Source organism: Ammospiza caudacuta, chromosome 14, assembly GCF_027887145.1.
Source record: "Ammospiza caudacuta isolate bAmmCau1 chromosome 14, bAmmCau1.pri, whole genome shotgun sequence".
NCBI classification, from domain to species: Eukaryota; Metazoa; Chordata; class Aves; order Passeriformes; family Passerellidae; genus Ammospiza; species Ammospiza caudacuta.
In genome coordinates this window covers 12,642,882-12,658,364 of record NC_080606.1, presented here as the reverse complement: position 1 = coordinate 12,658,364, position 15,483 = coordinate 12,642,882, and the positions used below count along the sequence as shown (strand labels likewise).

Sequence of the window (15,483 nt, the reverse complement as noted above, 5' to 3'; positions counted from 1 at the left end):
GCTGTTCTTAACATTAATCCTGTCTGTGCAGGAATTCAGAAGGCTGGGAAATGCAATTACTGGCACAGGACCACCACCACCATCATGGGCTTCCCACCTGGCCACGAGCCTGGGGCAGGCACAGCTCCCTGTCATGGAACACAGCGAGGGGTGCCCAGGAGAGGATGGCACAACTGCCAGAGCCTGAGATCAGGTGAGACCAGGTGTCTTTGGGGCAGTTAAAAGGGCTGACAGAAAGATGAGCCAAACGGACAGAGGAGCTCAGCAAGGAATGAGAAGCTGTCACGGAGTGCTGGACCTGTGGCACTGCTCAGAACTGTCAGGTATCTCACCACACGTGCCTTAGAGAGGGGAGCAGAGCACTGCTGAGGACACTGCTGGTTTGGAATCTCTGCTGACCAACTACTCTTAAAATCACCAGACTGGTTCTTATAAAAATATTTTACATTTCTTAGTAGTCAAGTAGATTTTTTAGTAGACAAGTAAGTAAATTTCTTAGTAGCCAAGTAGTTGGGAGGGCAACAAAAAGGAAGCAAATTCTCATTTTCCCTTCAAGATAAAGCATGCTATGTAGCTTAGAGAACTTTGCATATCCCAACATCAGAGCACTGGCTTTTGAAGGACATGGATGACACATTCCACAGTTTAACAACACAGAACTTGTGATCAGAGTACAAAAGTTTACAGAGAAATGTTTTGAAGAGGTCAGACACACCAAAAGAACAGAACAGCCCATGCTTTGCAGAGCAACAGAATTAAACACCTTACTGCTATCAGAACTGGGCAACTGACTGCACAAATCAGTGTTGAATAAAGAAACATCCCTGCCTGAAAAAAGCCCTCTAACTCAGTAAGAAGTTCTGAAAATATGAAAGAAATGCTTTGCTCTGCTGCACCTCTCTCACATTCCAAAAGTCAGAACCACCGAAGAAGTGGCAGGTTTGGCAAAAGCAGATATTTAACCTAAACCAAATACTCAAGTATCAACATGAAACTCCAGAAAATTACATTGGTGTTCTTGCAAATTCCTGAGAAAAATTTTACTGGAAAAAAAATGCATTAGTACTTTAAGCTAGTCCAAAAGGGACAGTTCCATTTTCTTACATCTGGGCCCTTACTGCTGCTTCTTCCCTTTGACCAGAACCAGAATAGATTCCACAATATGGTGAAATGAATCTGGAAACAGATTTAGCTAAGAGTTAACCATATGATTTTCCAGGTTTATTTTCAGCTGAATCAGTTCACTGCTCATATATACCAGGCTGTTATTTCTATTATCACAAGAGGAAGGAAGATAAATTAGTACAGCAGATTCATACTGATCTGGGGAGGTAAGATTTTGCAAACAGACAAGACACACTGCTGCTCCTGAGCAGCACATTACAACTGTGGAATGAGGAATTTCTCTTTTGTCTATAATGAACTCATTGCTACTCTACTCCATTAAAAACAATTCTTAGAAATAGTTAAACAAAAAAAATTGTATTTTCTTCTGTTGATAGAGACAGTGAAAGACCTAAAAGATGAACAAATACACAATCAAAGCAAATGAAAAGAAAAAAAAAAAAAGAAGAACCTATTTGGTCTGAAACCTGGAGGAACTAATTCTGTTATACTAGGAAAGAAAATGACTGAAGGCTTCAGGTGCTCATAAAGCTTTTAGTTAAAATGGTGACAGAAGAGAAGTAAATCTTGAGACTGTCAGAAGACAGACACGTTGCTGCGCACTGCTGCACCAGTCCTGCCATCATTTCATCGCTAAGAGTAAAAAAAAAAAATTTTAAAAATATCTGAATTTAAAATCTATTTTCAGGCGTGCTCTAAAAAATGATTGTAGGGACAGGCATGCAAAAGCAGCAGTGACTGCCACCCAGCCTTTCCCTACTGCCAGGTAAGATGCCAAACTGTCCTCTAGACAGGAATAATTTCTCAACTGCATTAGTTACAATATGGAATAATCAACTGATAGCTCTCAATTTACAATAAACAAAGACACACACTTCCAAGAAACAAGAGAGATGACTGGAAAAACTTTTTATTGATGCTTAAATACTCATCTTCACAAGACCTAGCTTCAATTTAAGACATACTTGGAATCTGGGATTTCAGGAGTCATTCATACTAATTTGAAATTAAACCTGCTAAGCACTTCCAGTCAGATAAAAGAAAAGCAATTTAATAACAGACATGCTCAGCTAATCCAGCCCTTCATAAATGTCTGACCACCTCAAAGGGCAACACTTGGATTTTGCTGGGGGAGAAATGTTAAGCAGAAAACTCCTCTGGGCTCCTCAGTAGAAAAGACATCAGTCCATCCTATACACCTACTTAACCACCATCAACAGAACAAACCAGGCCTACAAATTCCCTCCCCCAAGCTACTTCAGGTGAATCAGAGCTTTAAAGGCTATTTTATCTTCCAACAACTCCTGCTGCCATTATGTGTGAGTGCTGGAGTACAGGGAGATCAGTCATGGCTGGACTTCCCAGTGCTGCAGAACTCCATGTACAAATCCCTGGGAGGAGGAGGTGGAACAGAGGGGCATCAGAGGAGAACAAACCGTGCAGGACTACTTGAGGAAACAGTCACATCTTTCTATTCTCAGAAAATCCTCTCACAGCAAGCAAAGTCAGCTTTACAGCTTCTGTTACTCACCGAGGCTGACAAGGGACTGTAGGACACTCCAGGATAAGGACAAATATTTCCGACCAGCTACAGCTAATATTGAGATAATGTCCTTTGGAAAGACTTCAAACTTGTAACACTACATAACTTAAAACATGGCCTGAGAACAAAGACTGCATTTTGAAACAGATTTGCTTTTACCATTCTTAATTTCCTTGACTTTAAGCCTACTGTTCTACAGGAATGTTTTCCTGTAACTAACGAAAACAAAACAAAACTTTAAAAGACTGCTACATAAACAAATGTATAGAAAAGGATGGAGATATATTTTATATAAATAGAAGTGTATATGGGTGTATACATACAATAAATAGCAGTAAATTTCTGCAACACAGCTGCCAGCTAAACTTCTAATATGGTAGAAATTACGATTTTTAACACTATTTATGCTACTGAGCAAAATCACCCATTGTTACTCCTTGTTTTTTCACAGATTTATCACTGAAATGGCAAAAAGCTTTGAAACATGCCTGCATGAATAACCAGTATTCTTTTTTTAAAATATATACTGGTTTCCATGGGAAGCCATGTCTGCTGGGCAGCAGATGGTAACAACACAATAAACACTACATGGATTCCATCATCACCTCTCCAAAGAGAATACCTATAAGTGGACAAATCAGGCGGGGAATGCCTTGCTCTTTCCCTCCCTAAGCCCAGACAAAAGCAGCAGCAAGTCTGACAAGCACAGGCACATCCCCTTGCCCGCTGCAGTGACTAAAGCAGCAGCACGAGCGTGACACCACAAGCCGTCTCTGCACCCCTTCCAAGAGCACCACTCCAGCAGCCCAGCTCAGCACACAGCCTGGGGCCTTCAGGAAATCTCTCCTCCTCTCTTATTCAACCTTGCACCATCACTGTGTGTGTTTATACACATCTGTATGTGCACACAAAGTCACACAATCTGGCTCCAAAAGGACCTCAGGATGTCATCCACTCTGACCACCTGCTCAAAAGCCCCAAATAAAAAACACTATAGCATCATTTTTGCCAGCATACTTTTTTTTAAACATAATTTTTGCCAGTTGTTGTGTCAAGCATTCTGCCAATCTGGCTTATATAACCTCTTTCCTTTGATTCCAATAAACACATGTTTCTGAAGCAATGTCCTGGCTGTGTTCTGCTACAAGACTGACTTGCTGACTCACCTTTTCACCTCTGACCCTCTCATGTACCTGTTCTTCAAATTCTGAATTTTTCCTTTAAAACAAGGTTAAAACATACTGAATATGAAACTTCCAAGATTATAGAGAAATCTAATGACATAGACCAAATTAGAAGAAACAGTATGTCAGGCTGTGTCCAGATCTGTCAGTTCAGGACAGCTCTTTTACAGAAACAGGTCTTCTGAAAATGCTCATTGATGAATTTCATTCAAAGGTACTGAATGAATGAAAAAAACAAAACTTCAAAGAATCTCAGACAGAGACTGAACTAACACCTTGATTCTAACAAAATCAAGCATCCAACATCCTCTAGGACTCCTAAAGCAACAATTTCAACAGTCCTGTGAGATTTCTTCTAAGCAGTCTGTCAGTGTGAGAACATATATCCTCTTGTCTTAACAGTATTTCTAAAACCTGAACAAGAAATGCTGTTATACTATGAGGACTTCCAAGTGTCTCCCAGGCTTTATCTGGAACAGAAGTTCCCTTAGAATTGCAGCACTGCTACAGAGCAGCTCACCTACACTTACACCTACATTACCCAAATATGCATTGAATAAAGATATAATAATTAGTTCAGAGGATTTTATATAAGGTTGGTAAGAGAAGCCCATAGAGTATTTACTCATGTTTTTAAGCACCCACTACTATGGCAGCCTAACAGGTCCTGGTATCTTTGGAAGGCATTAGAATTACCTGTGTTTAAAAGACTGTAATTTCAAGCAATTCCACTTGCAGGCATTTACCTGCTCTCAGATAATAAAGTAACCCTTGAATTTTTATTCTGTTCAGACCCCCCAAAAATAAAATTAAGAGGGAGTAAGATTGACAAACCTGATAGGCGACAGTACTTCTTAAGAGTAATGTCTTAATCAACATTATTAATCATCTTTATCTTTTGCCATACACTATCTGCATGGAATTTCAGATATTTTATATATATATATACACACACACACTAATTATACCCCATGCATATTAAAATATGTAACAATATTTATTCAAATAAATTATATATTTTTTCATATTTAACTTGCATAAGGAAGTTACAGAAACTGTGCCATAGGCATGTGTGTGTGTATACATAAAAATTTAAATAGTTTGAAGTTAATGAAGGCACAAGTGCAGATCCATTATTACTTAAAAAGAATAAGAAAAAATGAACCTGCTGACATTCAAGACAAGGGTAGAACCTGTAGATATCTATTTTTCTTCATCTTGAACCTATACACACTTTTTGGCATGTAAATAAACTCAGCTATTTTGGCATGTAAATAAACTCTAATGTTGCCCTGTAGTCCTGTTCAAGACTAAGATATCAGAATTTGATTATATTTAGTGGAACTGTATGATACATATGCAGAGAATATTACTTTAACAACAAAACAATTTGATTTTATCAAAATTTTACATTATCTACAAGTTTTTCTACTCAGTGAGTAATAAAAACTAGATCTGGGTTTTGCTGTCCTTAAATGGGACCTGACCTGAGTTACACCCTTTATGAAACACCTCTCTTATCTGACAAGGCCAAGAACTCATTGCCATTTTTAGTGAGAACCTAGGGAACTTCATATAAAAGCAAAAACAGCAAGCAAAAACATTTGTGGCCTTATTTTCATCAAGTTAGCCAGGTGAGCTGCTTGAGAATTTCCATGACTATCAAATCTCTAAAATCAGCATTCAAATCCCCCTATTGTCAGATTTTGAAGGAAAGAATTACCTTCATATTCAAAGCACCTCTGAGCCGTGGCAGATGCGAGCCGTCAATTGTACGTTATGCTGGAAATGGAAACCACTGAACTCACTTCCTCTATTCTTAGCTTTTCTTTCACACACCATAAAGCAGTTAGGAAAAAGCATAAATAAGCACAAAAAAAGACTAATACCATATGTTGCAAAGATTAGCTCTTTGACACAAGGCAATTTAAAAAAATTACACCAATTATTTATAAAGAGCACTCTGCATGGAGGAAAGGAAACAAAGAGAAATTTGAAAGTGAGTTTCTCTATAACTGATATCCTACAGTTCAAATGGAGTCCCACTTGGCTTCTATTCTATGTATCAGTATCTTTTAACTACCTAGTATATTTTTTAAATGTCCTCAAACCACTGCATACAGCTGCATAACCTCCAATTTGTTCACATCTCTGAGGAGCACAGCCTATTAAAAAAATCAGAGAAATTAAGGTGGGGGGGACACAAAAATTACATGATTGAGTCTTTACTACAATTTGAAAAAGATGTGAGTGGCTGAATGTTTTCTAGCTAGAAGCATGGACATCCTGAAATGGAGACAGAAATCAGTTCAAGACATCAACAGGTTCTGATGTCCCAGTGTATCAACTAACTGTTCTGCATTTATTAAGAGTTCCACAAACTGATCTTTCACAACAAGTTTCATCTTCTTTGTTGAACAGTGCAGGAAAAGTGACTGCTGAATGAGTAACTTGCCCACCTCAATGAACTAACCTGAATCAGAAGTCAGAACATAAAGGACTACTGCAATTTCTCCTTGCTTAAGAACACTTGTAACCTCTCCATTTTAAGAACTGCTTTGAAAAATGTACTCTGCAGAGAGACTTCAAAGGCCACATCTAACAGGAATATGGAAAACTAGCCATTTATGGGCTGCAGCCTACTTTTAGCAGTGTGCCTTTCCTTTCAGCACCAGCCTGCTTATCAGTACACAAACAATTTTTTTTTGCCACACCCATTTAAAGGAATAACCGTGTCAGAACTCTGCCAGCAATAACCTATATCACTACAGCATTTCAACCATTTTCCTAACATTTAAATACAGCCAAGTGGCAACTGTTACATCAATCTGACAGGCCTTCTCACTCTAGAAGCCATTTTAGTGTTTCCTGTGTAAATCAGGACTTGATACACAGACCTTCCTCCTGTAAATAAGATTAGAATTATACTATAAGCCAGACAGAACACAAATAACAACAAAATCCAGGTTTTTAACTTGCCAGTTCATAAACTAAAAAGTAGTAGAAAGACCTCAAGTATGACACACATTAGTACTTTTGCTAAATCTCTCCACTGAAGAAGTCATTACTTATTTTCAGGCCAAACAAAATTAAAGTGAGGCACAAACATGCTAGTTGAAAAAGGATGGCTCCAAACCACAGTGTGGGTGGGTTGAAGAGCAGGCCACAAGTTTAGTTACCACAGATAAGGCTCCAGGCACAGTGACTGCCTGCAATGCACCCTAAGTGGGACCCCATACTTACAGGGTATCACCCTTCCTCTAATTTGGGGGGGACCATTTGGAGAAAGGAAGGCAAACAGCATTCTACCAGAATCCTACAGCTTCTGTCCTCTCCCCTAAGGCTAGAGGACCACAAGCTTGAAAGCTGTACTTTCTTCTTGAACATTGGCCCTTGATCATATCAATGATACTGGACCTGAAGCTACAAAAAGCACACAAAGAAAAACCAGAAATACAACTCCAAAATGAGCTGCAAAGAAAGAAACCTCTGCTGCCAGAACCAACCTGCCCGTTTCATGAAACTCCTTTTTCAATTACTTTGCAGCTCATTCATAGCATGGCAAAGCATCTCATTACATAAAAGGCAAGGGGAAGGGGGAGGGGAGGAAAAGAAACACCCTGGAGAAAAAAAAAATAATCAGATTCTTCTTGCCAACTAGGCTAGAATAAAGCTGTGCAGGAATGTGAAAATGTTCTTGCTATGACCAGCTGCCAGATGACACCTTCCTAGGTGACAGATCAACAGCAAGAACATTTTGCTCCCCTCATAATTCTCTATGTTTTAGCTGATCTACATCAGTAGAAATTCAATCTTTTTACTCGGTGTTTTACATTTAGGCATGCTACAACACTCATGGTCGCTTCAAGCTGTACACTGTTTTTATTATTCTGCATTCAGCTCCCAACACAGAAGCTTCCACTGATACACAACTCGACGTCTAGCAAAGCATAGGCATCCTCTGATCCTCCCCCAGTCAACATTATTCAGATATTCAAAACATATAACAGTACCCAGTTGAGAGGAAAGCCTGCAAAGGACTGGGGAGCAGGAGGAAACAGGAAAAAACCCTCCATTCTCCAGGACTGAACACATGGTTCTTGAATTCTGGTTCATGTAAACAGTGAAGCCACTCTGGGCTCTCAGACTCTCCCTTCCAAGGCTCAAGTGTGAAACCTGCAGATTTCTGCACATTTCTCATTCCTTTTTTTCCTTCACTGATGCACAGAGAATTTATGCAGAACCATGACAGACCTTGTCAAAAAGCTTTTTCAGATATGCTGCCTCAATCAAGACCATTCAAAGCCAGATTTCGGCAACACAAACTTGGATAGACACTTCCAAAACCTGCAAATTTTTGCAATTCTTTGAAGTTTTCCTTATGAAGAAGGAACTAAGTCAGAGCCATGCTCTCTCCTGAGCTATGGACCTAATCAATATAGCCCATCTCTGCAAAAACACATGCACAAAGTATGATGAAGAATGAGACCAGCAAGATACTGCTACCTTGTCAGTACCTGTATTAATTTCTCTGATTCAGTTCTTTTTGCCAAATCTCTTTGACTTGCAATCCTGTGGCAAAGGAGATTTCAGTGAGTATCACCAGGTGGGCACCCTTCCCAGGAGATTTAAGGAGTGTGCTCAGTGATCCTCACCTAATCAGCAGAACAAACATGTTCCAGAAGAGCTGCAAGAAGTTTAAATTTAAAGAACAAATGACAGTTCTTTAAATAAATGCTGGTGAGGCAGTATTAGGAAGGAATTTTCTTTCCAATTATTGTAAGAAAGAAATAGCAGGATTTGGAACACTGACTCCTGATGCAATAGATACCTCACCAACTATTTCTTTGAAGACACCATACAAGCAGACAGTACAGCATGACAAAAAATATTTATCACATAAACATTTCAAAACCAACTTTGTACCATTCATCTCCAATATCATCTTCCCAAAACCCATTTCTGAATGCTATTGTCAATTATTAAATTCAGTCCCTAAGAATAAATGAAAGGCACAACAACGTCTTATAATTTTCCAAATTTCACGACTCCTAAATCTGAAGAAGTCACTAAAGAGAAAACAAGTACTACTTTTACTACTGGTTTTAAAATTCAGCCTTTCACTTTTATAGATGACTGAAAGCTGAGGCTACTACTCTTGTCCATCTTCACCAGCACATTTCACAGGTATCATAGGACAAATGCTGCAGCAGAGGCACATTCACATATAGACACCTCCTGGTCTACCACTGAATTTCTATATAGAAAGAAACATTCCTCTCCTCAAAATATGTACCTAAATAAAAAATTGTAATATATTACTGAACTATTGCTTGCTATACATTCTACTTCTGGAGAAAAAGGAGAAAAGTAAGACAAAGCTTTCATAAGGACTTGTAAAGCTGAGACACTGGAGTTCAAAAACAGCCAGTGTAAATATATTCAATGTTAAAATCAGAATAAAATAGCAATTATATTCTTTTAAAAGTTAGAACTTTATTTTCAGATGCAATGTTTTTACCTTTGGGGGAATATTATTCTCTGCCCAAAACTGACAGAGTATGATGGTGCAGAACAGTAAAGAGATTAAGATGAGCTGGTTTATGTGCTCTCAGCAGCTTCTGCTGGTTTGCCTCTGAATTCCAAGTCAAAGCACTCAATGTGTCTATAAAACTGTAAAATATGCACAGCAAATACTACTACAGGACTGGACTTTTTCTTTTAACCTTGACAAAAGCATCTGCTGAATTCCAGGTGATTATAGCTGCACAGCTCCCATGCACTGAATACTGTTCAGAGCTCTGTCTACTCTCCTCCTTTGACACCAGTAAGACATTACAAGGATAACTGAGCCATACTTTTCTTGCCACCAGATGTTAGGACATTACCACAAGGCATAAGAGGGAAGAAACAAGTTCAGCTAATACAGCCTGAGCTGATTCATGAATCTGCTCTTAGATACAATAGAGCTTGTAGGCCCTGCAGAACCAGGAAAGGAACAACTACAGTGCTGAATTCCACAAATATTTTGTGCTTCAAGCAGAAAAGAGGCTTGTTCTCCATAAGGCTTAAAGTACTGTCTTCCTGCAGCCTACCTGCACCACAGCTCAAAGCAGCAATCAAGGAACTGAAACTGGAAAAAACAACACAGTCCACATCAACTTAATCATAAGACATCAGTTTTCTAGGCACTGTGGAAGTCTCCTGGTGTCCAACAAGTGCTAGACTTTCCAGTTTCCCTTAAGACACGTTTCTAAATAGTAAAAGTTAAAAGCCTTTTCAAATTTGCTGTAGAAGCATCTGGATACAGCTCAGTTCCTAGGAGGAATAAATTAAAAGAACTTTGAATGCATCTTTCTTTGAAGGTTTAAGTTTCTCCAACATGCACTTTCTAAACATTGAAGTATTTTACAATAACAGACTGGTTACTCTTGAGAAGCCATATCCTTTCACCTTCAGTGCATAAGGTTTACTAGAAATCTAACACACTTCCAGACTAGCTTTAGGTACTACACATTTCTAGATGTGCACTAAGTTAAGAGAAAATGTGGGTTTTTTTCTAGGGCTACGAAAAAGACCACTTACAAAATTAAACACTACCTCTCATCTTTCTCTACTCACCCAAGCAGGCATTTGGTGATCTGCCCTGAGCAGCCTGCAGGGAGGGGCTCTCCAGCTGCTCTCAGCCCTTCAGTGAGCAGCTCTGTTAACTGGCAGCACAGAGAGCAAAGCTCACCTTGACATCCCAGATTTCACTTAATCAAGCAATCCTTCAGTTGTGAATCAGAGTACACTGCCTGACAGGTCACATGCTCCTGGCTGCTACACTTTTAGAGGAAGTTAGGTTCTTTATTGCAAGACAGCCTGAATGCCAACAAAACCAGATGGAGAGCACCTCTAAACAACCTTTCTGGCTGTGCTCAAAACTACTGTCATACAGCATCAGGAGATATCAAAGCCAGGAGAAAGGAAACAGAAAATGTTTAGATGAATAGGATAGCAGAGATAATGGGACATAAAGCCCCAAACCAGGTTCCAAAGACATAGATACTAACAAAAAATATAAATGAGAATAATCAATATTTCCATCACTTAATAAACTACTATTTCACAGATAAATTAGAATAGGAAAATGGTAAGTTTATACATTAAAACTCCACCAGCTAAAAAAAGCATTTATTACTGGAGTGATGCTCCAGCAAATTTACAGACTACTTTAGAAAATTTAAATGCTGACATATTGAAAAGTAGCCTCCCTGTTCACCTTAGAAAGGTTAATTGTTAGTCACTTGCAAGTGAACAGATTCCAACCTCTTTTATTTGTGAAGGGTTTTGGAGCATTGTGTGAGATGCTGCCAAGAACATAAGTTCATCAGAAACACATCAATCTCAAATGACACCCTTGAAATGTTCCCATCACTGGAAACAAACAACTCTAACTGTGTACTCTGTCTGCTGGGCAATACCAGAGCACTTAGGACTAATAATAAAGGATCCAACACCTTCTTCACTCCAGCTGCTTTCAGCACCTGGGCTGGCAAAGACAGGCAAAATGTCTCCTTCAAGCTGTATCCACAAATGTTCTGTAGGAGTTCAACTGGATTCCTTGAAGACAGTGCTGGTGAACAGGTTTCTCACTTTGAGATCTCAAAGCATTCCTGACTAAGAACTAGTTTGAATATTTTTATCCCAAGGAACAAAGTTACTGTGACATTACTGAATAAAACCTCAAACCTGACAATCAAGCTCACTGCAAACTGTGCTTCCTGTAACCAGGACACCTTAACTGTGCTCACCATCCTTTCCATTTTCCATCTCATCTTGGATTCTGTGTAAATGCCATAATTTGGGTATCATGTTCAGCTTCAGACCACTCATGTTATACACACACTGAGTACTTGAGTTTTACTGAATGGGCTCAGAAGTTTGGCAGCTGGCTGAGTTAACTCTGTACAACTGCATCAAGTGAGCCTTTCCAAAGGAGCAAGGAAACTGGATGTGTTTAGGAAGTTGTTTGCAGAGGCAAGAATTGTTAGGTATAAAATTTGGGTTTGTAAGGGACACAAGACAGGTTAAAAGAATGCAACCACTACATAAACAAATGGCTCTGTAACTACTCATAAGGGCAGCAGATAATACCACCTCTGGGTCTGCCATTGCTGCCAGGGGACTAAAGTCAGACTCCAAGTCCACCAAAATAACTCTGTGAGATTTTCTGTAATTTTCCATGTTTGAGGTGTTTTTAAAGGGGACGTGACTCTTCATAAGATGAAAAAATCTTTAGAGAGTCAAAAAAGCTTCTGATATACTTTGGTGATAAACTGTCCTCAGCCTTGTTTTTGGAGTATGTGAATTACATAACATGTTTATTTCTGGATTTTTCTTGATAGTTTTTGTATCATTAAATGTAAGGAAAAGCATAAGATGACAATAAAGCTGAAAACTTCAAGCTTGTGACATTCTCTGACAAATTCAGTTTCCAACTGTTATATTCAATAAAACCTTTCCTCAACAGATTACAAAACAAGAGGTTTGACATTACACTTTCCCACGGTGATAGTTTAAACATAACTATTATATCTTGCATCACAGAGGAACCTGTTTATTCCTTCTTCAATCAATCACCACACATTTACTTTAACACTGAGCAGAAGCAGGCACAATTTTACCATCACTCAGATGATCCTGCATGAACAGTCCAGATAGGTTAAAAAACCGCAAAGGAAACAACTCTTCTACCTCAGGCTGCCATGCAGTTGTTGTGTTGGTTTTAGTTTATTTTTTTAAATTAAAACACTCTGTATTATGACTCTTCTAGAAGAAGGATGAGCAGACTAACATCACACCAGTCTATTTTTTTGTATTCTGAGGGTTTCAGGACTTGTGTAATAATCTTCATTAAAAAAAACACCAAGGAAAAAAATGTGGTTTAATTCTATGCATCTGGATTTATCTCATAGTCTAAAAAATGTTTTTAACATACTGATATATGTTAAGGGCTGTGGGTAACACTAATAACAATACTAGTGGGGATAAGGATGCTATTAGGACAAAGTTTATTGGTATAACAATGAAAAAACAGAACCTTAAATAAATTCAAGGTCCTTTTGTGTTGGCAGTTACAGTTGGAAAATAGGACAGCAATACATTAAGCAGATATAAAAATAGGAAATTGACAAACTAGAATGTTGAAACGGAAGTTTCCCAAATAGAAAGCCCAGAGGCTGTAATTAAAGAAGCTCATACTAAAGCCTTTAAATCTTTTATCACAAAATTTCTTCAGGATGTTCTAATGCAACAGTTATTCTGACACAATGGAACAAGTAGGCTGAGAAGATGTGGCTTGTGTCCTCTTATAGAAACAGAAAGTGAATAACCATAATTTAACAGATTTCAGAAAGCCTAGAAACTATTAGAAAGGAGAAAGGTAAACTAAACCATAGCACTGGTAAACCATAGTAACTGGCATAAATATACAAACACCATACATCAACTCTACACTTTTTAGTCATAAAGTTACCTGACCAAGAGATATATTAATTTTTTGTTCTGAAGCCTTCTGAACTCTACTGTATCTCTCACATACACAGAGATGTATCATAAATGTTTCTGTATTATTTGAAGTGAAAAAAACCTCTGATGTTGTACAGGTACGACTACCCCAGAAGTTAAGAGAATGCTCAAAACACTGACTGGGCAGCCAGGGTCTGACAAGCAAAAATCAGCACTGAAATGAGCTGATCTTTACATTGATAAAGATCTCTGGCTAAATTTGTATCAGATTATCCAATGGAGTAAAAGAGTCATAGGTATTCTACCGTTCTGATGAAAGTCAGTAACATACCAATTTGTTGGTTTTCTAAGCAGGTAACACAAACATACAGAAACGACACTAGGCCTCATTCCCAGGAGAGGAGAGGTGCAGGTTTCTGACAGACTGTGTTCCCCGGAGCTCTGTCCCCACCAGACCTGACAGATACCACCTTTCCATGAACGCCAGGGTCCTCCGGGAAGCTGCACTACAGGCCCAGCGCCAGGCTGCTGGGGAAGTCCTGCAGCAGGTCGGCCTGCCAGAGCGCCTAGTATGTCATTTACAGCGCACCCACACACCCTGCGATTAACTTCACTTCGCCTTTAATCAGTTTTAGAGGCTCTTACGTGCTCCTGGATGCGGCGCGGCCACCCCTGAACAAAGGGAGGCAGGGAGGGAGAGCAATCCCTTCTCCTCCGCCGGGGCGCAGGTACGCGGCCCCCGCAGCCTCCCGTTAGCTCGGAGCAGGTTCCCTCCCTGCCTTCCTCGCTCCCCGGCTCGGCGGCCGGCCCGGCCTCCCCCCAGGCCAACGCGGCCTCCCCGCGGCCCCGCTCGGCTTCGCCCACCCGCGGCCCCCCGCGCCCCGGCGGCGGCTCCGCCCGGTGCGGGCCGCAAGCGCCGCTTCCGGAGCCGGGGCCGGGCCCGACGCCTCCATTTTGGGCCCGGTGCGGAGCTCACCTGCATGCCGGGCACTTGCACCGCCACGGGCGAGTGGGCCATGGCGGGCTGCGGCGGCCGGGCGGGCGCCGCCCGCTGCTCCCCGATCTCGGCCTCTTTCTCCTGGGCGGCGGCGGCGGGGCCTGGAAGGACAAAGCGGCGGGGAGGCGGCGGCTTCAGCGCGGGCCGCGCTCCCTCCTTCCCTCCCCGCCCTGCCCGCCGGCCCCCGCCCGCCGCCGGCTCCTCACCTCGCGGCCGCGGGGCTGCGCTGCGCGAAGGGCGGGCGGGGGTCGCTAGCGCCGCTGTCCCCTGCCCGCCGGGCTCCCCGCAGCGGCCCTGCCCATGCCCCGCTCCCCGGACCCGGCGCGGGGGCGGCTGCTCGGGGCCCCCCGGGGTGGCGGCTCTCGGCGCGGCCGGGGCTGGCTCAGAGCGCCATGTCGGGCTCCGGCTGCAGGCGGCGGCTGCTGTGCGGCGGCTGCTTCCGTCTCGGCTCCGGCCTCGCGGGGCGGAGCCGCCGCACGGCCCTGGCGTCACGGCGCCCGCCTCCCCGGGCGGGCCGGCACCGGGGCACGGCGGACGGAGGGAGGGCGCGGGGACCCCTCGGCGTCAGCGCGCCCCGGGCTGGGGAGTGCGGCCGCCCGCGCTGTCACAGAGTGACCGACAAATAGATTGGAAAAGACCTCTGAGGTCATCGAGTCCAACCGAGGGCCCAGCACCACTTTGTCAGCCAGACCATGGCACCGAGTGCCACGTTCAGCCTTTCCTTAAACACCTCCAGGAACGGTGACTCCACCACCTCCCCGGGCTGCCTGTTCCAATGTCTAATCACCCTTTCTGTGAAGAAATTCTCTCTAATGTCCAACCTAAACCTCCCCTGGCACAGCTAAGATCTGATCCCCTTGTCCTGTCGTGGTTCTCCGGGAGATGAGCCCGACCCCTGCCTGGCTAAAGCCCATGTCGGGGCGTTGTGCAGAGCAGTCAGGTCCTCCCTATGCGTCCAAACACCCCCAGCTCCCTCGAGAGCTCCCATCGGACCTGTGCTGTTCCAGGGGTTTCACCCACTTCTGTTGTCCTTCTCTGGACCCGGTCCAGCACCTCAATGTCCTTCCTGAGCTAAGGGGCCCAGAACTGGACACAGCACTGAAGGTGCAGCCTCACCAGCG

At 42.1% G+C, this 15,483-nt stretch overlaps 1 protein-coding gene across 1 annotated transcript in view; it reads right to left on the bottom strand.

The window, feature by feature from the left end:
- Window positions 1-14,799, bottom strand: part of STK26 (serine/threonine kinase 26) — a 29,570-nt gene extending 14,771 nt beyond the window's left edge. The window contains exons 1-2 of the mRNA XM_058813973.1: window positions 14,569-14,799; window positions 14,342-14,463 (exon numbers count right to left, since the gene is read on the bottom strand). Of these exons, the coding sequence (XP_058669956.1) occupies window positions 14,342-14,383 (42 nt within the window). The 5' untranslated portion in view covers window positions 14,384-14,463; window positions 14,569-14,799. The remainder of the gene's footprint in view (window positions 1-14,341; window positions 14,464-14,568) is intronic.
- Window positions 14,800-15,483: the final 684 nt, after the last annotated feature.